General features: G+C 42.6%; 1 protein-coding gene and 1 long non-coding RNA gene across 5 annotated transcripts in view; one reads left to right on the top strand and one right to left on the bottom strand.

The window, feature by feature from the left end:
* Positions 1-24,019, bottom strand: part of CACNA2D1 (calcium voltage-gated channel auxiliary subunit alpha2delta 1) — a 1,206,813-nt gene extending 1,182,794 nt beyond the window's left edge. For all 4 annotated transcript variants that reach the window (XM_073551318.1, XM_073551320.1, XM_073551319.1 and 1 more), the window contains exon 1: positions 23,326-24,019. In XM_073551318.1, coding sequence (XP_073407419.1) covers positions 23,326-23,420 — 95 coding nt within the window. In that variant the 5' untranslated portion in view covers positions 23,421-24,019. The remainder of the gene's footprint in view (positions 1-23,325) is intronic.
* Positions 23,493-25,282, top strand: part of LOC141054130 (uncharacterized) — a 36,869-nt gene continuing 35,079 nt past the window's right edge. Inside the window, exon 1 of the long non-coding RNA XR_012221363.1 lies at positions 23,493-23,628. This is a non-coding gene — a long non-coding RNA (uncharacterized lncRNA). The remainder of the gene's footprint in view (positions 23,629-25,282) is intronic.

Raw genomic sequence — 25,282 nt, 5'->3', positions numbered from 1 at the left:
TGGAATGCACGATATCAGGGACCCCAGCAAGGACATACCCTGTCTCAATGATATTACGGGTCTTCCTGTAGTATTCCATATCTTATTGATTATGGCTATCGCTTTGGCGTGTGGCAAAAAACATTCCTCAGTTACGGAGTCTACTTGCAGGTCTAGAAACCTCTGACAGGTTACTGGTTCTAGTCTGGACTTCTCCCAGTTAATTAGCCAGCCTAGTGTTTGTAGGGATGAGATCTTAGCTATTCTGGCTTCGCACTGTGAAACAGAATTTCCCACTATGAGTAGGTAGTCTAAGTAAGGGACAACTAGGGTGTCATTCAGCCTTACATACGACATCACCTCCAGCATCAATTTGGTAAATACCCGAGGAGCCATGGATAGCCCGAATGGCATTGCCGCAAACTGGAAATGCTGAATCCGACCTTTGAGCCAGACTGCTACCCGCAGGAACCTCTGGTGCCCACGATATATGGGGAGATGGTAATAGGCGTCCTTTAGGTCCAAGACTGCCATATAACACCTGGGGAACAAAAGTTTTATTGCAGACTTTATCGACTCCATTTTAAACGGCCTCAGCTTTAAGAAGGTATTAAGCTTCTTTAAATTTATTATAGTCCTATAAGAGCCATCTGGTTTTGGGACTAAAAATAGAGGAGAATAAAAGCCCATTCCTATTTGTCCCCTGGGACCTCTACTAGGACCTGTTTAGTTAGCAGTACTGCAATCTCTATCTCCAGTGCTTCCTGCTGTGTCCGGGACTTCATGGAAGTCAATAGGAAGTTCGGTGGATGCCGAACAAATTCTAATTTTAGGCCTGATGACACAATATTCATGGCCCATGGGTTTGATGTCACCTTCTCCCATTGGTGGCTGAATTTTAATAGCCTGCCACCTACCGGTGTGATGGTTTTATCGGGACCTGTCTCCCCTGAAGGGACGTTTCCCGAATAGGTTGCCCCTTTGTTTGGGGTCCTTATTTCCCCAGCGGTCCTGGGGTCTAAAGTCCTTCTTTTTGCCAAACGGCGGCTTCCTGTAGGCCCTCCTGTTAAACGGAACATACGGGTTAGGAAAACCCTTCTTTCTCTCCCCCGCTTTTGTCAAAATCTCATCCAGTTCCGCGCCAAACAGGTACTTACCCTGGCAGGGTATAGCACACAGTCTAGTCTTTGTTTGCGTGTCTCCTTTCCACCCTTTCAACCATAAGGCCCGCCGGCCTGCATTGGTTAGCCCTGCTGCTCTAGCCGATAACCGGAGAGAGTCCGCGGAGGAGTCGGAGAGGAAGGCCGCTGCTCCCTTAATGAGGGGCATAGAGGAAAGGAGTCTATTCCTAGCTACTCCATTCTTAATATTGTCCTCTAGGTCATTCAGCCACACCAACATTGACCTTGCCGTGCACGTGGCTGCTATTGCGGGCTTAAAAGCTGCCGTACATGCTTCCCAAGATCTTTTAAGGAATGTATCGGTCTTACGATCCAAAGAGTCAGCCAAAGTTCCTGAATCCTCTACCGGCAGGGAGGATCTACGAGCGGTAGAGGCCACTGCCGCATCCACCTTGGGGGCTCTCGACCAGGCTGTTAACTCCTCATCGTCAAAAGGGTACTTACGCTTTGACGTTAAGGGGAGGAAGGTTCTCTGACCTTGTTTTTCCCACTCCCTTTTAACTAGCTCTTTTACAGCTGGGACCACTGGGAATGCCCGGACTTTTCTACGGGAAATGCCTGCAAACATTATGTCTTGTGGAGTCTTGGGGTCCTTACTCTCTGGCAACCCCATGGTATTTCGGACAGACTTCACTAAATTACTGACACTGTCCGTGGGGAAACACGTTTGGTCCTCGTCCTCTGAGGAAAGGTATTCCTGGGATCTATCGGAATCTAGTTCCCCGGTTCCTGACGGCGACTTTGACGCCAGCGAGGCTCCTCCTCTTGGCGAACATATTTCTCTCACGGAGGAGTGACCCCCCAAACTACTGGAACCGCCTTAGGCCCGTAGCTCCTCTCTTATCATTGCCCGGATATCCTCCTTCTTTCGTGAGGATTCCTCCTGTAAGGCCTCCTCAATACACAATTGGCATAATCTCTTAGGGTGGCCGTCTGGGAGTGGCTTAGAACATAAGGCACACTCTCTATTTTTCGCCTTCTCCGTTCTTTTAGCCTAAAGGGGGTATGGACCAGAAAAAGAAGGCCATCAATTATTTATTCTGACCAAAAAACACTCACCCGTGAGTTTCGTCAGCAAACTACCGGCTGCGGGGTCCGCGACCCAGGCTGAGGCGAGGCATGGGACGACTTCTTTTCTTTACGTTTTTTCTCTAAGGGCTCATCTTGCCTGGAAGGTCCACTAGATTCCTTCCTGGAGCTGCCACTTTTTCTGGTGCTACTGCTTCTCCTTGTAGCACTGCTCTGTCTACTGCCATGTGGGGATTCCACTGGCTGACCTAACGGGAGCGAAGCTGGGTCATCTATGGACATGACTGCGCACTAGCGCTGTGTCTGTGGCTTCCTTTTAAAGCCTCTGCTATAGCTGCTCCTCTTTCCTCTTTTTTTTTTTTCGTCCATTTTTTTTTTTTTTTCTGCTCTGCGCATGCGCGGGCGTTGTCCCGCGATCTCTGCCTCCTGTCCTGACCCCGGAAGTCCTTTTACCACTTCCGGGTTGCCTCTCCTGGGGAACGCTCGGTCACAGCGATTTACTGATGCGGCGGTCGTCTGGCGGTGCCCACCGCGCATCTGCGCCCCGCCATCAACACACGGGGTCCTCCTCAAATTAACCCCTGCCGCAGGTATGACCCCCGGTGGCGCTGCTCAGCACGAACGCTCGAGCTCTTCTGCTTCCTTTCAGGGGGGGGGCGCGCGGCCCATTATGCCCCAATGGTATTTGTAATGCGCCTGCCCTCCTCGGGGGGGTATAGCCATGTCCCCCCCCAGTGAGCCTTGGCACCACTCTCACCTCCGGCCTCACCTGCATTACCAGCTCTGGGGAGGGGAATACACCTCCGCCCGACACTGCCTCCAGTCCTGGGGCCCCTGCTGCTCATATTCTGCATGCAGGCGGCTACCAGACCAGGTATCCTCTTCTGCGGGTTCCTTTCCAGGAACAGGAAACCAAAACTGAGGGAGTGAGGGGGACCGCCCCATTTATCTCTCTGTAGGTTTCCTGTTTCGGGGGCGGATCCCCTCTCTCAGTGGGTGCTGTCGTGGCGAAGAGGAAAACATTGGTTAAATAATGAAGAATATTTAGAGTTAAGAGTCCTCAGTGGTTGATACCTTTTAAATGAGAATTATATAATTATAAGAGATGTATCAATATAAACACAGGGTGTTTACATAAATACATAAATCTATGCATATATAGAACAACCAAACATATAAACAGAGTCAAACTAATATGTAACGTGCATTTAAGTACACCCAAATATACTGATATGTATAAACCAAAAAGTGATAAGAAAAAAAATGGAGGCTATATGCCTGTCTGAAAAACAAATAAAGGATCCAGATATTCACAAAGTCCTTTGTCAAGGAGTCAGACCTAAGCTCTGATGCCCAGCACGAGTTGTCCATACTAGTTTTCATGACTTTACCCTTCTCTTACCATCCTGGCAAACAGGCTTTGTTCCAGGTTTTAAACAATATCTGTTTCCGAATAGGCCTTTTTCTCTGCTGCACTGTTGCTTAAAGGGAATCTGTCACCTCATTTTTCCACTAGGAGATGCGGCCACCGCTATCAGGGGTTTATCTACAGCATTCTAGCGATGACATCCTCCTTATTACTGCAGCGGCTCCTGCGCAGGCATACTATATCGGCCCTATTGAGGGCAGAGCAGAGTGCTGCAGTGCGCAGGTGCTGGGAAAGGTCAGAGAGGTCCGGCGCCTGCGCACTGCAGTACTTTAGTCTACACTCAATAGGGCAGATATAGTATGCCTGCGCAGGAGCCGCTGCAGAAATAAGGAGGACGTCATCGCTATAAGATGGGAGGCGCCGGACCGCAACACCCATTGGACCGGCCCCCCGGGTAAGTATAATCTAACTCGTTTTTCTTATCTTTCAGGTTACATCGGGGGCTTATCTACAGCATTACAGAATGCTGTAGATAAGCCCCTGATTGTGATGGCTGCATCTCATATCAGAAAAATGAGGTGACATATTCCCTTTAAAATGTGACTGAGACCAGAGCATGCACTTTACTTGGTGTCCAGCTATAGTGTATACATTTTAATACTAAATGTATAATTGCCAAGTACAGGATTTAAGACTTTAAATAAACTATATGTCGGCAATAGTGTTTTGTGATCTCTACTGCTAGCTACGGTACTTACCTAGCATAAGAAGATGCTCTTACATTAAGCAGGAAAACTCACCACACATACTGGAGACCCCAACTTGCGAAGGGGGCCTTCACAGTAAGGTTAGACCACCACAGGTGCAGCCACCAATTAATTTCCAATCAGACATTTATGGATGATTCTGTAAATAAAACTCTTTATATACATTTCACATATACAATAATTCAGGATTCTGAATTAACGTAAAATTGTAATCTACATAAGCACATAAACTACGCATCTGTAACAAAAAAATATCAAACTGCTGGTCATGTATTTAACGATTATATCCAATAAGATTTTTTTTTTTTTTTTAATCTATGCCTTTTCAGCATCTCAGTGTGCCGCCATACAGTACTCCGTGAGATGACATATGCATTTAGCAATTCCCTCTGAGAAACAATACTGCCGGAGTAGAAAATATGAATACATTTGCCTTGCAATGAATCACACCAGAATGTCTTTTTTGTAGATTTAGACGGGGACTTTACGAGCTGCCATATTATGTGCTCCGCCATGTGCGATATGTACTAAGTATTGGGGAGAAAAGCTCTGAACATACCTTATTTGATGGCGTGCGTCATGATATTCATTAGATTTATATGGAATCTAACAGAAAAAATAATATCTGTGTGTTTCTACATAATGTCAGATGCAGATAGAGTTATAAAAAGGTACATATACATATGGGAGCCATATTGTGAGGCTTTAATACGGCTAAGGGCTTAAGGCCTAATGCTTGACAAGGTGATTACACAGACATATGTATACATATATACAGTGCCTAAGGTGATTTTAAGACTCTACATTTAAACCATATTACATTGCAAAGTACAAGATTTTTATTTTTAAGAATATTCTTACTGTATATAAGATAATATTCAGTCATATACATGGTTTACTCCCATCTAAGACATTACTAGCATACTCACAGAACATGGCTTAAATGTATAGACAGTTCCCACCTACAGTGGTGTGTCATTAATAGGGTCCCCTCACCTCCTTCATATGACTGCATAATGCAGGTCACAGTTCAACGCCTTCTGTAAGTGAATGGCAATTAATGAATCAGTGTAGCACTTTACCTTCTGTAATTTTCATGACTTCTAGCCCAGTGAGCTTCAGTAACTGCCAATCTCTTCTACGAAAATTACAGAAACAGCGTAGATCCCAAAGAGCAAGTATTTCCATAAACTCTGCCACCCAGGCTTGGACTGGCCCACTGGAGAACAGGAGAATCCTCCGGTGGGCCTCCCCTACATGAATTGGCCACCACCCTCTTATATGAGCCGTACTTGGCACAATATGCTTGAATCAGTAAGTACAGACAAAGGCGACATTTTATTCATTTAACAATCTACTCAACTCACTGCTATATTGATTTGTGATTGAGGATAATGTTGCATTTGCATGAAGCTAAAAAGTGGGGCCCTTTAGCTGGTAACTGGTGAGCCTTTGGCACCCCAGTCCGACACTGCTGCCACCTCTTCCTTTACAGCAGCTGCAAGATGTGGGACAAGAGACCCGGCTCTAGAGCTAGAACCCGAGTGTATCAGACGTTTATGGTCTTATTGGTGGTCTCCCATCTATTAGGACATTTATGACATATCCTGCAGAAACAGAGGTGGGCCTCCCATCTATTAGGACATTTATGACATATCCTGTAGAAACAGAGGTGGGCCTCCCATCTATTAGGACATTTATGACATATCCTGCAGAAACAGAGGTGGGCCTCCCATCTCTTAGGACATTTATGACATATCCTGCAGAAACAGAGGTGGGCCTCCCATCTACTAGGACATTTATGACATATCCTGTAGAAACAGAGGTGGGCCTCCCATCTATTAGGACATTTATGACATATCCTGCAGAAACAGAGGTGGGCCTCCCATCTCTTAGGACATTTATGTCATATCCTGTATAAACAGAGGTGGACCTCCCATCTATTAGGACATTTATGACATATCCTGCAGAAAGAGGTGGGCCTCCCATCTATTAGGACATTTATGACATATCCTGCAGAAACAGAGGTGGGCCTCCCATCTATTATGACATTTATGACATATCCTGCAGAAACAGAGGTGGGCCTCCCATCTACTAGGACATTTATGACATATCCTGTAGAAACAGAGGTGGACCTCCCATCTATTAGGACATTTATGACATTCTGTAGATATTTATTAAATCTCTAAGCAGGGAACAAACTACTACATTATATAATACTATACAAAATGCTATTTTACATTATATCACATACAGGTTTACTTTGGCTATAACAATGGAGGAATAGAGAGTATTCAGGTCACCTGAACCTGGTGGGTAGCACATCTGATTGCCAGGTAATAGAAACCCAGAAAGGGAATAATGACAGTGTCCAAAATTTAATTAAAACTTTGTATTTATTTCTTCAGATTAAAAACATATATCCAATGTGATTCTGTGAACAGGAGATATAGACATCCCTCACGCGTTTCAGGCACAAGTGGCTCTTGGGCAGGGCATATGATAACTGTGTGATTAAGGGTCAGTTGGACCTGAAACGTGTAAGCGATATCTATAGCTCCCGTTTGTGGTATCACATTGGATACATTCTGAAGAAATAAATACGTGGTTTTAATTAATTTTGGACACAGGCTTTGGTTTCCTCTTTCTGCTAATAAGAGCACCGATCACTCGTTTACAATTACAAATATTAATTTTCCTAAATTGTGAAAAAAAAGAAACGTTTATCCAACACAACGAGTACTACTCATCTTAAGTTACGGTTGTCAGCAAGAGATTATTTTTGACAGAACTCAATGGCTTCTTAAACCTGCAGCCTTGATTTTCTGAATAGTCTGGCACATAACCAATCATTTATTCATTTACATAATAACCATGTTTCATAATCTGAGTTTTCCTTTTCATAATTAACCTTGAAATCTTACCATCTACATAATTGATCTTGTTGGAAGTCTGGATATCTTTATACCCACAAAATATCTAATATGTAGCCATTTGTCATGAAAAGCTACATTACTAATTTGCATAAGGGAAGCGATAATGTAAAACGGGTCCAGTTAAACTGAAATCTGGCTGCAAAGCACTTTCATTGATGTACTTTAATAGGGAAAAATACACTGCAAAGTCACACATGGAAATACAAGCGCATATATACACACACACAAAATAAGCAAACACATACAACACAGTACCATAGCTTCCATGTTGATTTTTTTTCCTCCCTCCACATATTTTATTATCACACATTAAATCGTGTTCAGCTTCACGGTGAAGTGTGACAATGATATCTTAGTCTACTGGGATTTCATTTAATCTCCGCATAGCAAATAAGAAGAACTCTCTAGAGACCCCCCAGAAACGTGTCATATATTTACGCACAGATGTGACCTGTACAATAGCATGGTCAAATTAAGCTGGGGGGGATTTAGATGCATATGACAAATTAATGGATACAATCATATGTAAGCAATTAGGACAAAACTTCAAAAGGGAGAAAGTAATGAAATATGGCACATAATTCTTATGATGTGGCACATTGAATTTAGTTGTGATGGTCTTACTAGCCGTCACTGTCTGCCCAGTGGTAGCCCACCTGAATATCTGTAGATGTGTTTGTAAATGGAGCAATTACCACAAATACACAATAGTCTTCTCTGATGCTTTCATAAGAATCACTTTTGGTGCCCCCTACCATATGGAGGGAGGCATTATCCATATCCAAATGCTTCTCTACGTACAAGTAAAAGACAGAACCCTGTCTGGGGAGCCACAGGTGCTTTGCATATCTCTTCGATGCACAAAATGACCATCTATTAAATTACAGCATTCACATACAATGAAAAAAATCACATGGACCAATTTATGCTCACTGAAAATGTTTTATTTAAAAAAGGGGATATCCGGAACTTTAAACAAAAAATTGCTTAAGCACTGACTGGCATGAAGTTCCTAACAAAGGTAACCACTTCCCTGTTGTACCCGGTGCTGCTCATTGACCACTCCTGCCGGACATTCAGTTGTTCCCTGTCAACAGAGCAGCGGTTTCTCTTCCCGTTGACAAAGCGGGACTACTGGCATCATGCTGATTGACAGCCGGATTTCCCCAATTAGACAGTCAGGAGCCGGCTGTCAATCAGTATGACACAAGAAGTCCTGCCCTGCCAACAGGAAAAGAAACAGTTCCACTGTTGACGAGACATCAGCTGATGTCTGTGATTGCACTGTGCAGATGGAGAATGTCACTGGGCACAACAGGCAAATAGGTAAGTAGTAGGTAGTAAATATCTGTCTGCTAGTGCATTGGCACATTTTATTTTTTTTAAAGTCCTGGATATCCCCTTTAAAATCTTCTTGGACCTAATTCAGATGTCTGTCTCCAGTATATGTCCTTTTTGTGTTTTTTTTCATGGATAAAACACATATCTACAGTGCTGTTCATATGTCCGTTATTTTTGTGGATCGTGTGGCTGCAAAAAAAACCACCACAAAAACACTTCTGTTTTTGATAAAAGTCACAGATAAATATCAACCATAGGTTTATGGATTTCAGAAAAACACAGACCACACACACTACAATCTGTGTGGTGTCCATTTTTAACACTGCAATGAATGGAAAAGACTGTCAGGAACACCGCACTGCACTTGCTCACTGAGCCAGGGTACATGTCCTGCGTAAGACAGACTGTGCTCATAGATACCTGTGGGGCGGGGCAGCAGCGGTGAAGATGCGTGCTTCAGACAAACAGGAGCTGAAGCACGTGACTGCTGGGGGCATGGCCTAAACTCCAGAGAGCTAGGAGCTGTATGAAAACTCTTAGAAAGGTAACTATGGGACAAAGTTACCAAGGGGCATAGACAGGGACATAAACCAGATCAGGCCGGGGTCAAAGCATGAGATAGCACGACAGTATCAAAGGATTAGACAGAACGGTTAGTCAGGACGTAGCAATAGATCAGTAAAACATAACGGGCAATAGACGGTTCAACAGGGACAAACTAATGGAGTAACAATAGCCAAGCCAGGAGGTCAGAACCAGAGAAGACAATAGTACCAAAACGTGAGACAGAACAGAGTGAGTGGACAGACCAGGTCATATACGGGAGCAATCAAGCAATGCAGTATAGACGCACACCAGGGGGTCAGAAACACAGCCAGAACAACAGTATAGCCGACAGGGAATCCTAGTATGGAGTGAGTATAAATACCCCTCCCAGATCCAAAGAGAGGCAAGCAAAAGTTAACCCTGAGAGAGCAGGACATTAACCATGTCCTATATCATAACAAAAACTTGCCATATTAGAAAGTCACTGAAGATGAAAACAGACACACTGATCTAACACGGATGAAAATCTGATCCAAAACGCGTTAAAATTGGTCTTTTTTTTCTCAGGAAAGGAAAAATAGGATCTCTGAATGAAGCCTCTGGTATCATGAAAGACAAATGACCAGAATAGTGGCATGACTAGAAAAAAGGTGCTTGGCCCAAAGTAATTAGGCTCCGTCAGGTAATATACACTGAAGGAGAACCTGGATTCTGGGATGAGCTGCTTGTGGGTGTGGGGGAGGCAAGCTTCGTATGAAAGCTAAAATAGGAGATTCTGACAATTTATTCTCCCCCTTAAATCCAGAAAAAAAGAGTCATATATCATCTTTAAAGCACTGCGTGAAATACATGCAAATTATGCACCGTTATTTGAGTCACTCCAGAAATCCGTGGGAGCTGTAAGTGAGAGGGATATGGCAGAGAGCGGGATTTTAGAAGCCACAATAATGTGAAAATATTCATTATGATAGATGGACAGAACATGAATTGAAGATTCTTCCATTGTTAGAGTTCATTGCGTGACCTCTGACTTCTTAATATTGATACTGGAGAATAAGACGTCTATCATCTGGGATGGATGCGCATTTTCCACTATTCTCATATACGGTAATAAGAAATACAGTCAACAGGCTATTTTTAGTCATTCACACCAACTCGAATATCAGCTTTGCCGGAATGAGTCACATCTTTTACACTGTTTGCTGTGCAGCACATTGGCTTTTGCTAAATCTTAAAATTTAACATAGTTTATAAAAGAAAATTATTTTTTTTACTAAAAAAATGCACAATGGGGAAGGGAATCCCCGATGCCAGAGCTCAAATCCAGTCGTATAGTACTGTTTCTTCTACATAAATGCTGTAAATCATAAACTTCTAATAAAAGCATAATAACAAACAACAGGTGTTTTTCACTTGAATCATTATCCAGGCTTAATGCTAAAAGATTAATGCAGCTACATGCCCCATTATGAATTTGGACGTAAATTAAATGCTGAACCCATATTAGTGACTTACACTATTATGTATAATCAATATATTAACGCTGTCAATAGTGCCGGTGTTGTGGCCATCAGACCCTATCCTAAACTGCACTTGACAATAACCCTTGTTACTTCCCTAGGCAATAAAAAATATATGAAAACACATTTTACATGATTATTGGATAAGATCGACTAAAACCTACTTACATGGCAAACATCAAGTCGTTCCTATAGTGCTGTGCACAGAGAACTACTGACAACAGCTAAGGCGAGTAAAAGACAAAATTACTTACGGGTCATAGACCCCAAATACTAGATGAAAACATCCCCACAGAGCTGGGTAGAACAATACACATGGCCGGAGCACGCGTCAGTTTTTTTTTTTCCGTGACAGCAAATCAATTCTAAAACCAGAACTGGGTGGCTGTTCTATCATGAATATGGATATTTGCAAAGTCCCTTTAGATGTGTGGATTAGTCATAGAAATGTTTGAAACAAAAGTTCTCTGTGTGAACATACCCATAAAGCGAATCTGGCAATGCTTGCAATTTCCAAGGTACCGTATGCTTACTATGCCCGCCTCGCCTTTTCTTCCTTACTATTACATCTAGAATTCTAACCCCCCTTATAGCCTAAGGTTTGTTTCACATCCCTTGCTTTTAGTCCATTTTCCTTTACAAGACATAAAGAGATTTTCCCATGGACAAAGTTCATTTTAATCAATACATCTTGGAATGTATAATGTCTTTAATGATAACAATGATGATTTTAAGTCTATTATTGGTCCATAGTTTTTACTGTTACATTGTTGTTTTCGATTTATCTATAACAACATTTCAACAAACAAGATCCCACATTTTAAGTTAAATAAAAGTGTTATCAAAATGTGCATATTGTATTTTTGTATGAGATTGATAATATATCTTGCCATTCTGGGCTCTTTTTCCTTCACCTTACGTGAGTTAAGTACTTATGTACTATCATCGGGGTCTTATAATGAATGTTATATTGCTAGACCCTTTGGGACATTTTCTAATCCACAAAAAGCAGGGGCCTAGGTCCCTGAGGTTTTATTCCTGCACATCGGGGGTACAGTCCAAAAGCTATGCTGGAAATTGAAGCCTTTTACTCAAAAGTATTCTGGACATTTGTGTGTCAGTAGACACATAATAATCTTATAAATGTGTCCCTGCTATTTACTGTGTAATGGTTGTTTTCATGCATAGCTACTCCAGCTCATGGTTGGCACATGCCACAACTGCTGGCCAAGAGGAAGAAGTATATGTTATTAATGATAAGCGAGTATACAGACAAAACAGGGGCTAACAGCTGCTGCTTCTGAGGTAACACAATCCCCAACCTGTTTTATCAAAGGAATGAGCGATTCTGTTGCATCACCAGCCCTATGAGCTCATTATAAATCGAGTCACTGACATTAAAGCTCAGCAGGCAGTGGAGATCCTATATCACTGACTTGATTTATGATAAGCTCATAGGGTCATAAATGCAGCAGAAACACCTCTGTGATGAAATGGGCAATTAAATGTTTTACCTCAGAAAGTAGCATCTGTGAGTAAATGTTGTTTCATCTATATACTCACTTGTCATAAGTGACTTAGGCTTCCTCCCCTGACCAGGAGCTGTGGTATGTGCAGACCATGAATTGGAGCAGTTCTGCATAATCGGTCACAGCAAATAACAGTTTATGTCTGGGACACATTTATATTATCTCAGCACATGAACAATTGGAACTTATTTTTATTCTAAGATCTATTAATTAAAGTGTACATTGTTCGTGGGAAAACCCCTTTAAGATATGTCAGGTCTCTTCGATAATTAATAGCAATTATGCTGACAATGATTCGCCTTGAGCAATTATATGGTCATTGTAGCACATGTAGAGGTGGCCAAAAACATTAAAATTGAGTTGAATGAAAGATTTATTCTAATGATTACATTTCAAAAATAAACTGATTTTAGACAAACTAAGCATTTTAAAAATCGTCTGAACAAAAGTTGGCTGTGTACAAAATTTTTATCCAAAAGTCGCTGGTCCAGAAAGACCATTTACCGTCTGTTTTTATCTTCACCTGGTTTCATGAATTGTGCATTACCACTTTGAACTATTCTAACAGCCCATATGGACTAAAATGTGTATGCACTAGTGATGAGCGAGTATCCTCGTTGCTCGGGTCTTCCCGAGAATGCTCGGGTGTCCTCGAGTATTTTGGCATGCTCGGAGATTTAGTTTTCGTCTCTCATCTGCATGATTTGCGACTTGCAGACAGGCTGAATACATGTATTCAGCCTGTCTAGCAGTCGCAAATCATGCAGCTACGGCAACGAAAAATAAATCTCCGAGCACGCCAAAATACTCGGAGGACACCCAAGCAACGAGTATACTCGCTCATCACTAGTATGCACAAGACAATCATATATTTGCCTTCTTCTATTTCAGGAGTATGGCTGCCTTTATAATACAAGTTTAGAGATTGTATAAGGGAATCTGTCAAGTTTGTAAACGCAGCCGAAATTTGTGACAGAGACCCCAATTCCAGAGCTCCATCACTTCTACTTGGTTGATATTTCAGTCGATAAATTCTTGTTTGTGAAAACTTTCAATTGAAAAAGTAAGTAACCCAGAGCTAGATCAGGGTCACTGTTACAGACTGGTGCCGCTGTAAGATACAGCAATATAAACCTACTCAAAGATTAATAGATGAGGGTATTCTACGTCCATGTTTAGGCAATACCCACACTTTTTTCCTCATTCTGCTTCTAAAGTATGCATAAAGAGCTAAACATTGGGTTTTCAAGTACTATATATAGCATACATCACAAAGTACTCAACCCCTTCTAAGAAACAAGAGAAACTGTCTCAGACTCTGTCCCGATAAAGGTCAAGGGTCACTTTTTTCCCTTCAGAAAATCCTCTATTCTATTATTATAATAATGAAGCTAGTATATTGTATGGTGAAAATGTATGATTCCAACTGCGCACTTACAGATGTATTTTTTTTTTTAATAAACTTGAAATGTCTGACATCCCCAAATAGCATATGATTTATTCTAAAATGAAGAACCTGGAGGTTAGGTGACCACTGAAGGTCCAGCTTAGGAAACCCCAAGCGCAAATGACAGAAATTAAGTAATGCATCTCAGCCTTTCAGATAAATGGATGATCGTGTAATAGGTAGATGGAGAGCGAGATCTGCTCTTTGTTGGCTGCAATAAAGTGGGTACTGAACAGGGACACAATTGTGGTTGCTTTTTCACTGCATTGAAAAACAGTTGACTTCTATAATACATATTAACCTAGTAACATAGTTATTAAGGTTGAAGGAAGACTTTAAGTCCATCCCATATCCTATCCTAACCTGCCCTAACATTGATCCAGAGGAAGGCAAAAAAAAACCCATGTGGCAAAGGCAAACAGTAATCTTCACATTGGGGAAAAAAATTCCTTCCCGACTCCACATACGGCAATCAGACTAACTCCCTGGATCAACGCAATATTAAGGAAACTAGTGCATATACCCTGTAATATTATACTTTTCAGGAAAGGCATCCAGTCCCCTCTTAAATTTTAGTAGGGAATCACTCATTACATCATCATATGGCAGAGAGTTCCATAGTCTCACTGCTCTTACAGTAAAGAATCTGCGTCTGAGTATGCTTCAACCTTCTTTCCTCCAGACGTAGAGGATGCCCCCTTGTCCCCGTCACAGGTCTAAGAGTAAAAAGATCATTAGAAAGGTCTTGGTATTGTCCCCGCATATATTTATACATTGCAATAAGATCACCCCTAAGCCTTCGATTCTCCAAACTAAATAACCCCAAGTGTAATAACCTGTCTTGGTATTGCAGACCCCCCAGTTCCCTAATAACCTTGGTCGCTCTTCTCTGCACCCGCTCCAGTTCAGCTATGTCTTTCTTATACACCGGAGACCAGAACTGTACACAGTATTCTAAGTGTGGTCGCACTAGTGACTTATATAGAGGTAAAATTATGTTCTCCTCATGAGCATCTATGCCTCTTTTAACGCATCCCATTATTTTATTTGCCTTTGCAGCAGCTGCCTGACACTGGCCACTAAATGCGAGTTTGTCGTCCACCCATACACCCAGGTCTTTTTCAGTGACAGTTTTGCCCAGTGCTTTACAATTAAGCACATAATTATACATCTTGTTTGTTCCACCCAAGTGCATGACCTTACATTTATACAAAATGGGTTCTTAAAAAAAAAAAAAAATCTATCACATTTGATGGAGTATTTATTCTAACAATGGCAGTCAACGGGTGATAAATGTAATTAATCTATACAGTCGGATACATTGGGGCTACACATTCTAGTGTCTGAATGGCATATTTCTTATTTTTAAGTGCAATTTTTCTTATGAACTCAACGAAAACAATGGAATATTTCCTATACAAATTTGTAGGATGTAAAAAAGGATTTATTCATTAGGAAAAGTGCCAATAAACTTATTCATCACAAAGATATCTGAAGGCAGAGATTGACATGACACACCATACACATTCAATCGAACAGAAGCCTTTGCTTGGAAGACAGTGTGCATAATATAGGTAGGATGGAAGATACAGAACAATGGCCGTGTGAGAGAATAGAGGTACAAACTGCCCAGCTAATACCGAATAATAAATGCCAAGACAAGACTTCTCTGCAAAGATAGAGCTATGTGCACCCTGAATTAGAGGTGGTCATTAAGGATGAGTGATTCAGTTCTCTGAAAATCTAATTCACTTTAATCATCCAAAGATTAATGGATTCTAAAGAACACAAACTTTTTTAAGCTTTGATTTGCATGAATCTGGCAACATGACAGTCATTCACTGCTGTACGGCTAGATTCATATGGGCCAAGAAGGTATTAAAACCAAGAAAATATCATTACCCAACCTGTGGTCCTCTCAAGACCACCTTCTATCCTCCACACTTATACCTTCCTTACCCAATCACCTTCAAGAGTTCTCCTGAGCATCCCCCATACTCTGGAACACTGTGCCCCAACAAGTCCGATCAACTGCCAGTTTCTGGACTTTCAGATGGAACTTGAAAACACATCTCTTCAAGCATGCTTACAGCCTTCAATGACCCTGCCGCCATTTCAAAACCACCAGACCTTCCACAACCCTTTATCCTATTGTATCCTTCCCCATTATCCAGCAGACTGTAAGACTGCAAGGGCAGGGTCCTCTCCCCTCTGTGTCAGTCTGCCATTTTAAGTATGTTCATTGTCATTTATATTTGTATTTTGTATGTAACCCCCTCATGTACAGCACCATGGAATCATTGCTGCTCTAAAAATTAATACACACCTTGCCTCTGACCTTTCCCCACCAGTAGAACTCCCCGATGTCCCACCACTCACTTCCTAAGGCACCTGGTCCATTTTATTTTTACTCTTCTCAGGTGCTTCAGACGCTCGCTAGTCCTCATCACACATAATATCATAACATGATTTTCCCTATGCGGTCAGAGGAAATGACAGACGAGAAGGCCTATCCAGCACAAAAATAATGGAAGAGAAGTCTGAAGCTGGCATGGGTACCCTAAGAAGTTTAGAATTTTTGGAGTTTCGCTTATCTCTACTGATCATTCAATATATGATGCTCATACACTGACACAGGAAAGATATAAATATTTGTACCGTGCTAGCCAGTAGATAGAATATTCAGAATTGAGAGTCCTCAGTGGTTGATACCTTTTAATGGCTAACTGAAAAGATGGTAACAAACAGCAAGCTTTCGAGACTACTCAGGTCTCTTCATCAGTCAAGCCTGATGAAGAGACCTGAGTAGTCTCAAAAGTTTGCAATTTGTTACCATCTTTTCAGTTAGCCATTAAAAAGGTATCAACCACTGAGGACTCAATTCTAAATATTCTTCATACACTGACAAACATCCACCAAGCCTGATGATTTTACTGGGACCAGCCAACAATCTAATGTGCACAGGGTTGCACTTACTTTCCCTAATTGCTGATTTTAGAGAAAAAAAAAAATACACAGACATTTTGGCTTTTAAGGCCTGTTTCACACATCAGTTTTTTCCCCATCAGTCAAGATCCGCCAGTTTTTTTAAAAAACAGATCCGCCAAAAAAGGGGCGGATCCGTTTTTTTACACCCATAGACTTACATTATTGGCGGATCCTGACTGATGGTCGTCCGTCACACCCGTTATTGTACGGATCTGCCAAGATTTTAGCGGCTCCCGGGCGGATGAGATGGACCCTGCAACGTTTTTTTTTGCAGTGACGGTCTGCTATTTTCACTCCGGGAAGCATTTTAAACCTTAACTACCGCACGCCCGAGAGCCACTAAAATCTCTCTCACGCGCGATAATCGTGATCGCGAGTTGGGCAGGATCGCGCACCAACTCCCGCGATGCTCCGGCGGGATCGTGCACCAACTCCCGCGATTATCGGGCGGGATCGTGCTCCAACTCCCGCGCGATCACGCTCCATATCCCGGCCGTGATCTACATCCAAATCGCGATCGCCGGATCATGCCCGCGAGTTCCCCGCTCTCTTCTCGCAGCCCCGCTACATCTCCGGTAAATTTTTTTTTTACAGGACTGCGGTTCCTTTAACGCTCCTAGATCAGCGGATCCCATCACACCAACGGTCCTGTGGCTCCCGTTGTTGTTTCGATGGTCACAGATCCGTTCTCCGCCTTTTTGGCGGCTGGCAACTGACTGCAGAAATGTAAGTGTGAAACAGGCCTAAGATGACTAATACATTTTTGTCAGTATGGTCGGCAAGGTGGGAGGGCTCAAGAGAATTCGCAATCTGTCGCTACGTGTATGGCCATGTTTGAAAAATTGTCAGTGAAGAACTATTCTACCTGGTCTCTTCATGCTCGCTCGACTTAACAATACCAAATTCTTTTTTGCCAGACATCTTCCATATTTTTGTATGATTAAAGGACTGTTGAATCAATTCTTGTGAAGTGAGCATCTTCTGTGTACCAGTGCTGCTGCGCTGCTTTGCTACCTTTACAAATTAGGAGGTCTGTCAGGCACAAATAACTGGGTTCTGTGTGAATGGGCACCTTAAGTCTATGTACTTGGATGACCATTTTAAATACACTGTTGAGCATATGCACCGCATTTATGCAGCTCTATCCCTGTAGAGTGTCTCAGTCATTGAACTCTGTCCAACAAAGTACTGTATGAACTTTTTTCCTAGACCTACAGCGAAAAAACTTTGCTTCTCAATGCAGTTGAAACAACGATATACTGGACTATATACTTTATATCAGTGCTATGCGGGTAGTATACACTGAGATCATTTTCTGATATATATGGTAAACATAGCGGAAAAACACAGTGCGAGTCTAGGCTAAAACTAGTTATGGTTAACAAAAAACGCAAATAACACAATCTTAAAAAGGTACAATAAAGCCAAACAAAAATTCCAGCAATGTCTATCCCTTATTCTGAATAAAACACAAAGTAATACACAATAAAGACATCAATATGATCGTCATATTTATTTTACCTGTTTCACCATTATTAATAATTTGTACATAATTGGCTTTCAAACAATTACACAGGTTGAAACAAGAACTAGGTCCATCAAGTTCAACCTTCCTCCACCAATTATACATTTTATCACGAAATTAACGATAACCCACCATGTCATGTGTAATAATGTGTCACTAACTTCAGTTAAACATTGAAGTGTCCTATTTTTTTTCCATTGCCTCCTCTTATTGTCTGTGAAAACAGCTAATGTGAGGAAAACACAGACTGACTAGAAAGAAATAAAACACTGATCACATCGCTCAGGCTTTACAGGAAAAAAAAATAAAAAGATTGAGTGAGAAATTTAAAATAAGAGGCCGAACTGACATTACAGAACCGGTTACTGTTTGTAATAGACATGAATAATAGAAGAAAAACAACAACCTGGTTATGGTGATGTACTAAGTAGCTCTAATTAAAATGTTCCAGCAGAACTCGCGTGAGTGTGAAATAAACTAAATAATAATTGGTTACAGGCCCATACACAAGTATCACATCTACCCGCTACTTCATTTGTAGAAATAAATCACACCTAACAGTGAAATGACTGCGCGGGGGGGGGGGGGAAGTCGGTCTCCAGACAGCAATGCTGTAATAAATGAAGGATGGAGAGCCACGGTAACCAAGTACATGTAATTAAAATTCATATTTTCCCAAACTGTCACCTAGCACAAAGGACAGCGGATTACAGGCACACCGGACCGGCTTCAGAAAATTCACACACACACACAGCCAGCATCAAAACCAGGGTACGTTTCCGAGCAGTACATTTCAAGATGAGCCCTGTGATTGATTTCCTAGTGTGTGGTGATGTATAACTGTCTAATGTAACACATGCTCACTGGCTGCCCGCAGGGATCTACATGCAAATTAGACAGACCGGCTAATCAGATTATTCCGGGGAGCACTGAGCTGCTTTGGTGAACGGACAGCTTTTTTTTTTTTTTTTCCATTGGATATATGTGTACAGCCATTTCATTTGACTTACTTTGCTAAGACTAGCTATGGGCTGAGCATGTTATTGTATGAAAATCCCATTTGTGTTCTCAATTCATTGGAAATATAGGCATCAAGCCACCAAGAGGAATCACTTATCCCTTACTCATAGGCAACAAGTATACAAGGCCTTTGGTCAATGTGACGTGTGTGTATATATATACACACACACACACACACACACACACACACGTGTATAATAATATATATATATATATATATATATATATATATATACACACACACACATATATATTTATACACATACTATAATGTACATATATAGAATGTGTATACATTATATATATATATATATATATATATACACACACACACACACACAATATACATATAGACACTAATATATATATATATACACACACACACACACACACACACACACACTATAACTATATATAGAGAGACACACAAATTCAAAGAAGCTATAACACGCACACATATATATATATATATATATACACACACACACACACACACACACACACAGCATATATATATATAAATTTTAGTGTGTTTCATATATATATATATATATATATATATATACACGGTATATATAGCTCAAAAAAATAAAGGGAACACTAAACAATACAATGTATTGTCTAGTGTTCCTTTATTTTTTTGAGCTATAATATATATATCACACACACACACACACACTAATATACATAGGCATACAAACACACTAATATATATATATATATATACACACACTATAATGTATACATACAGTACACACTATATATAAATTTTACATTATATTTTAGTACCGTTTTAAGCATTATTGATAGAATTAATATTCCACAACACTCATCATATCTATATACCTGTACACGTTACCTCTGCAACATATATCCAATAGTTGTGAGAAGACAGCTAATAAATGACAATTTCTAAGAGTGTGTGTATATAGAACTGCATGTATTATCTTATTCCTATGACTACTTTACCTGAAGTATATTATGATTTACCTTGAATACCATATTCAAGAAACACACGTCTATTCAATAAACAGGCATTTTATTTGTCATCATTAATAATAAATTGCACTTCTATAGCGCCAACATATTCCGCAGCAGCTTACAATTATTTCTGCTTTACGTCATATTTTGAAATTGATGCCACAATAAATATCAAAATGCTCTAAAAAATGGAATTGGTCATGCGGATACAAAACAATGGCAGTTTGTTACATACAAGAAAGGGAGCAAAGAGAATACGTTCTAAATATTTAGACCAAGGCAAAGCAAGGCGGCCAATTCTTTGTAAATCAGGCAGGATACCTGATGGGAAATGCGAGAGGCTCCACAATACCGGTAAGGAGCCATATAGATTAGATCCCAGCATCTTCATGCATTGGTTTAGAGGACATAAAGCAGCGATTCCTCCCAAGCATCTGTCAGGTAAATGAACATTTTCTTGAATGCTAATGTGCTGGGAACGCATTCATGTTGTCTGTAAAGATGAAATACACTAGGGGTTTGCACTTTATTAAAATCTTATATCAGGAGGTAAACGGTGCAGTGAATTTCTTTGTGATGCATGGGTCATATAACTTGTAGGAACAATCTAACACATCAAGCGAAAATTGCAACCAATATGTCATGGTGGCATACTCTGCACTAAAAGCCGAGACACGAGCCTGGAGATAATTTACATTTACAATTAAGTTTACAATTAGAAAGTGTGTGTGGGCAGCGGATGTACAGGACAAATCTCCTCTCAGCTGTGGTATAGGATAGGGAGCTGCTGATTCTAGTGCAGCCATTTATCAGCAGTCCTTATAAGAGGGGAACCGGGAAACATTCCATTTGTGACAACACCTTGGTATTTGTAGCCCCTCGTTATTTCTGCAAGGTATGTCCACATTGCACAATATTTCATTTCCATGCTTTGCTATACGGTATTTAAAAATCATACAAACACCCAACCTTCTGCTTTAATAAAATCATGTCGAGAAGTTGTTAGAATCACATACATGCTCACAGATCATTACAGATTTGACACATAACAGCAGATGACACCAGCTTAAGTGGAAAAGAATATGTGCAAAGCACCACCTGTTCCCCGAATCTGCTCCACTAACACAAGTGACCATGTTTCCTTACCACAGTCTGATCAGCACTACATACTGGCACACAAAATACAGGGATATTAGGACATTTTACCTAGCTGATCACGGCTGGAAAACAAGTCAATAAAATCACCTTTATTGGCGCATATTAAATTTATAAGGAAAGAAAAAATTATTTACAGCTAGAGAAACTGACAGATGCTATTCACGCACATAACAATTTACATTCAGACTTGATGTTTTTTTCCCAATTTGGGTCAGCCAAAATTGTTTTAGGCCACCAATGTTTTAGATGAGTGTAAGAATTATATGTATGTATAACATGATTCTGTACATTAATGAATATTAGTGCATGATATATATCTCTCTATCTCATGCACAAATATACATACACACGTATTATATACACACATATCTATATCACGTATATACACACAGGCATGCACAGTATATAATGAATATGTATTCAATTTTACACTTGCAAAGGTAGCAGCACGTTTCCCCAACAACTGACCTAGAAAATAATCCATACACATATTGCTTTTGTATCTGACAATGATTTTTCTGTTCCTTTATCAGCAGCACAACTAATGCCATGGCATGGGCCATTTCCCAATTCCGCTTGTATACTGGACGACATAAAGGGCCGCCGGCTAGCTGTAGTGCCATAAACTCCCTGTGGAATATAGTAAACACTTTTCACAACAGTGAATGAAAATTTAATGCGCTCCTGACATCTGAGTTGGTGGTGACTAGCACTCAGACATCTAAGGACACTCCTGAGATTTTAGAGACTACAAGTTACCAACATGTACAGCTTCTTCAAGTAAATCAGCTCATTTCGGAAGAGCGGCTTAATGCAAAATCTAGGTGGCCGGATGAGCCTTGTGGTTAATTTCTGTCATTATTGGTTCTCTCCATTTGCCAGGAAATGAGCTATTATCCAGCTCATGTAAAAATGTCAGTGTTCTTCTCTTTTGCCTTCTAGTAATAATATAAAAATCAGCCACAAGGAGCTTTATGACCGCTAAACAGTCCGGGATTTTTAACACTGAAACATTCTCAGCTTCCCAGTCAAGTATGTGCTATGTGCTGCCAATTATTCTTGGTCGGATACATAATGGAATAAATCCTGGGAACAGGATCCATTTATAACAGCACACAGGCAGCACTAATTGGACAAATGTACTACTGGCAAGCGGGGAAAACTCCCTTCCATTCTGTACTGCTCTAGTCTAAGAGCACAGAGAATCCTATCAGAGGAAGATCACATCAAGACTTGGGCTTCGTGTGCCGGAGTGCCTTTCCTGAACAGGTCCTAGTCTCTGCCCGGCCCGGCCGGTCCTCTAGTCTCTGCCCGGCCCGGCCGGTCCTCTAGTCTCTGCCCGGCCCGGCCGGTCCTCTAGTCTCTGCCCGGCCCGGCCGGTCCTCTAGTCTCTGCCCGGCCCGGCCGGTCCTCTAGTCTCTGCCCGGCCCGGCCGGTCCTCTAGTCTCTGCCCGGCCCGGCCGGTCCTCTAGTCTCGGCCCTGCCATGCACAGAGCAGCCCATGTAATTAGCAAAGTGGAGGATTGGTAAACACCAAGACTGGCTATTTACTAACTATTTGTGAAATGGATAAATATGGATCCTCTGCCTGTTATCTCCATGGAATGCTCATGAATAAAATGCAGTGTGGCAGGAGCCGGAGCATCCTTCATCCCTCCCATAGTCAGACTCTGGGGCAGGGGACAGATGACATCTCAGCATTGCTCACATCTCCCCTAGACACATGCTTGATGTATGACTGAAGGCAGTGAGATTCATGGGTCTGTCCCCAGAGTGCTTGGCTTGTGTCTCTTCAGTGAGGGTGTATGAGCACCTGAACCAGCGCCCAGGCACAGCCATGACCTGCCCTTATAAAGGAGCCCAGGAAACTTTCGTCCCAGCGCGTTATATTTAGAGTTGGAAGCAGTTCCGCTCTCGCGCAGACTCCCGGGGATTCTACCTGTAACGCCCGGCCCCAGGAGGCCCCGTGGGGTGGGCACAGGACGCTGGCATGGCCCCGGCTTACTTACGTGGCGGCAGATGGAAAGTATTCTTCCGAGGAAGGACAGATGAGCAAGGACTGGAAAAGTGTCAGGATGAGGAGTAGAAGCCAGGAAGCAGCCATCTTCCCAATCTAACAGGCAGCTCTGCTCTCCAGTGTCAGCAGAGCCAGGGATGAGAGAAACTCCAGGCAGTGACCGAGGCGGAGCGCAGGTTACCGGGGATGCGCCGCCATCAGGAGCTCTCTGGGATCAGCGCGCCCTCCAGTCTCTGCCGCCTCCGTCTCTGATTTATTCCCCCGATGGCAGAGGAGGGGCGGGAGGATGAGGAGGGTAAGTTACCAGGGAGGAGTGAGGGGAGGCTCCTGGACTCAGCACACGCGGCTGGAAAGTTAAGTGTCTGCGCTCGATCACCGCTGACAGCTCACCACGCCCTGGCCCAGAGCTCCGCAGCAACTTCAGCTGGCAGTGCCCGTGTGCCCGGGCTCACACACTCTGCAGCCGCCGCTCCTGCATTACCGTAATTACCCTGGCGCTGCAGCAGCCCTATTGTCTCCAATTACCGGCAGAGCCAGCAAGCAGCGGCACTTCTTATCTGCCATGCTCATCTCCATCCCCAGCAGCCTGGGCTCCACCCTGGCATCACAGAGCAGGGACCCTCCGCTTCCACAATCTGCAGCAGCTCCATCCGTGTACACACTGCAAGCTGCAGCAGGGCCATCTGTGTACACACTGCAAGCTGCAGCAGCTCCATCTATGTGCACACTGCAAGCTGCAGCAGCTCCATCTATATACACACTGCAAGCTGCAGCAGGTCCATCTATGTGCACACTGCAAGCTGCAGCAGCTCCATCTATATACACACTGCAAGCTGCAGCAGGTCCATCCGTGTACACACTGCAAGCTGCAGCAGGGCCATCTGTGTACACACTGCAAGCTGCAGCAGCTCCATCTGTGTACACACTGCAAGCTGCAGCAGGGCCATCTGTGTACACACTGCAAGCTGCAGCAGGTCCATCTGTGTACACACTGCAAGCTGCAGCAGGTCCATCTGTGTACACACTGCAAGCTGCAGCAGCTCCATCTATATACACACTGCAAGCTGCAGCAGCTCCATCTATATACACACTGCAAGCTGCAGCAGGTCCATCTATGTGCACACTGCAAGCTGCAGCAGCTCCATCTATATACACACTGCAAGCTGCAGCAGGTCCATCCGTGTACACACTGCAAGCTGCAGCAGGGCCATCTGTGTACACACTGCAAGCTGCAGCAGCTCCATCTGTGTACACACTGCAAGCTGCAGCAGGGCCATCTGTGTACACACTGCAAGCTGCAGCAGGGCCATCTGTGTACACACTGCAAGCTGCAGCAGCTCCATCTGTGTACACACTGCAAGCTGCAGCAGGGCCATCTGTGTACACACTGCAAGCTGCAGCAGGGCCATCTGTGTACACACTGCAAGCTGCAGCAGGGCCATCTGTGTACACACTGCAAGCTGCAGCAGGGCTATCTGTATACACACTGCAAGCTGTAGCAGGTCCATCTGTGTACACACTGCAAGCTGCAGCAGGGCCATCTGTGTACACACTGCAAGCTGCAGCAGCTCCATCTATGTGCACACTGCAAGCTGCAGCAGCTCCATCTATATACACACTGCAAGCTGCAGCAGGTCCATCTATGTGCACACTGCAAGCTGCAGCAGCTCCATCTATATACACACTGCAAGCTGCAGCAGCTCCATCTGTGTACACACTGCAAGCTGCAGCAGGTCCATCTGTGTACACACTGCAAGCTGCAGCAGGGCCATCTGTGTACACACTGCAAGCTGCAGCAGCTCCATCTGTGTACACACTGCAAGCTGCAGCAGCTCCATCTATGTGCACACTGCAAGCTGCAGCAGCTCCATCTATATACACACTGCAAGCTGCAGCAGGTCCATCTATGTGCACACTGCAAGCTGCAGCAGCTCCATCTATATGCACAC

The sequence above is a fragment of the Dendrobates tinctorius genome, unplaced genomic scaffold (genome assembly GCF_039654945.1).
Source record: "Dendrobates tinctorius isolate UK_male_01 unplaced genomic scaffold, ASM3965494v1 ptg000174l, whole genome shotgun sequence".
NCBI classification, from domain to species: Eukaryota; Metazoa; Chordata; class Amphibia; order Anura; family Dendrobatidae; genus Dendrobates; species Dendrobates tinctorius.
This window is presented reverse-complemented; position numbering and strand designations above follow the sequence as displayed.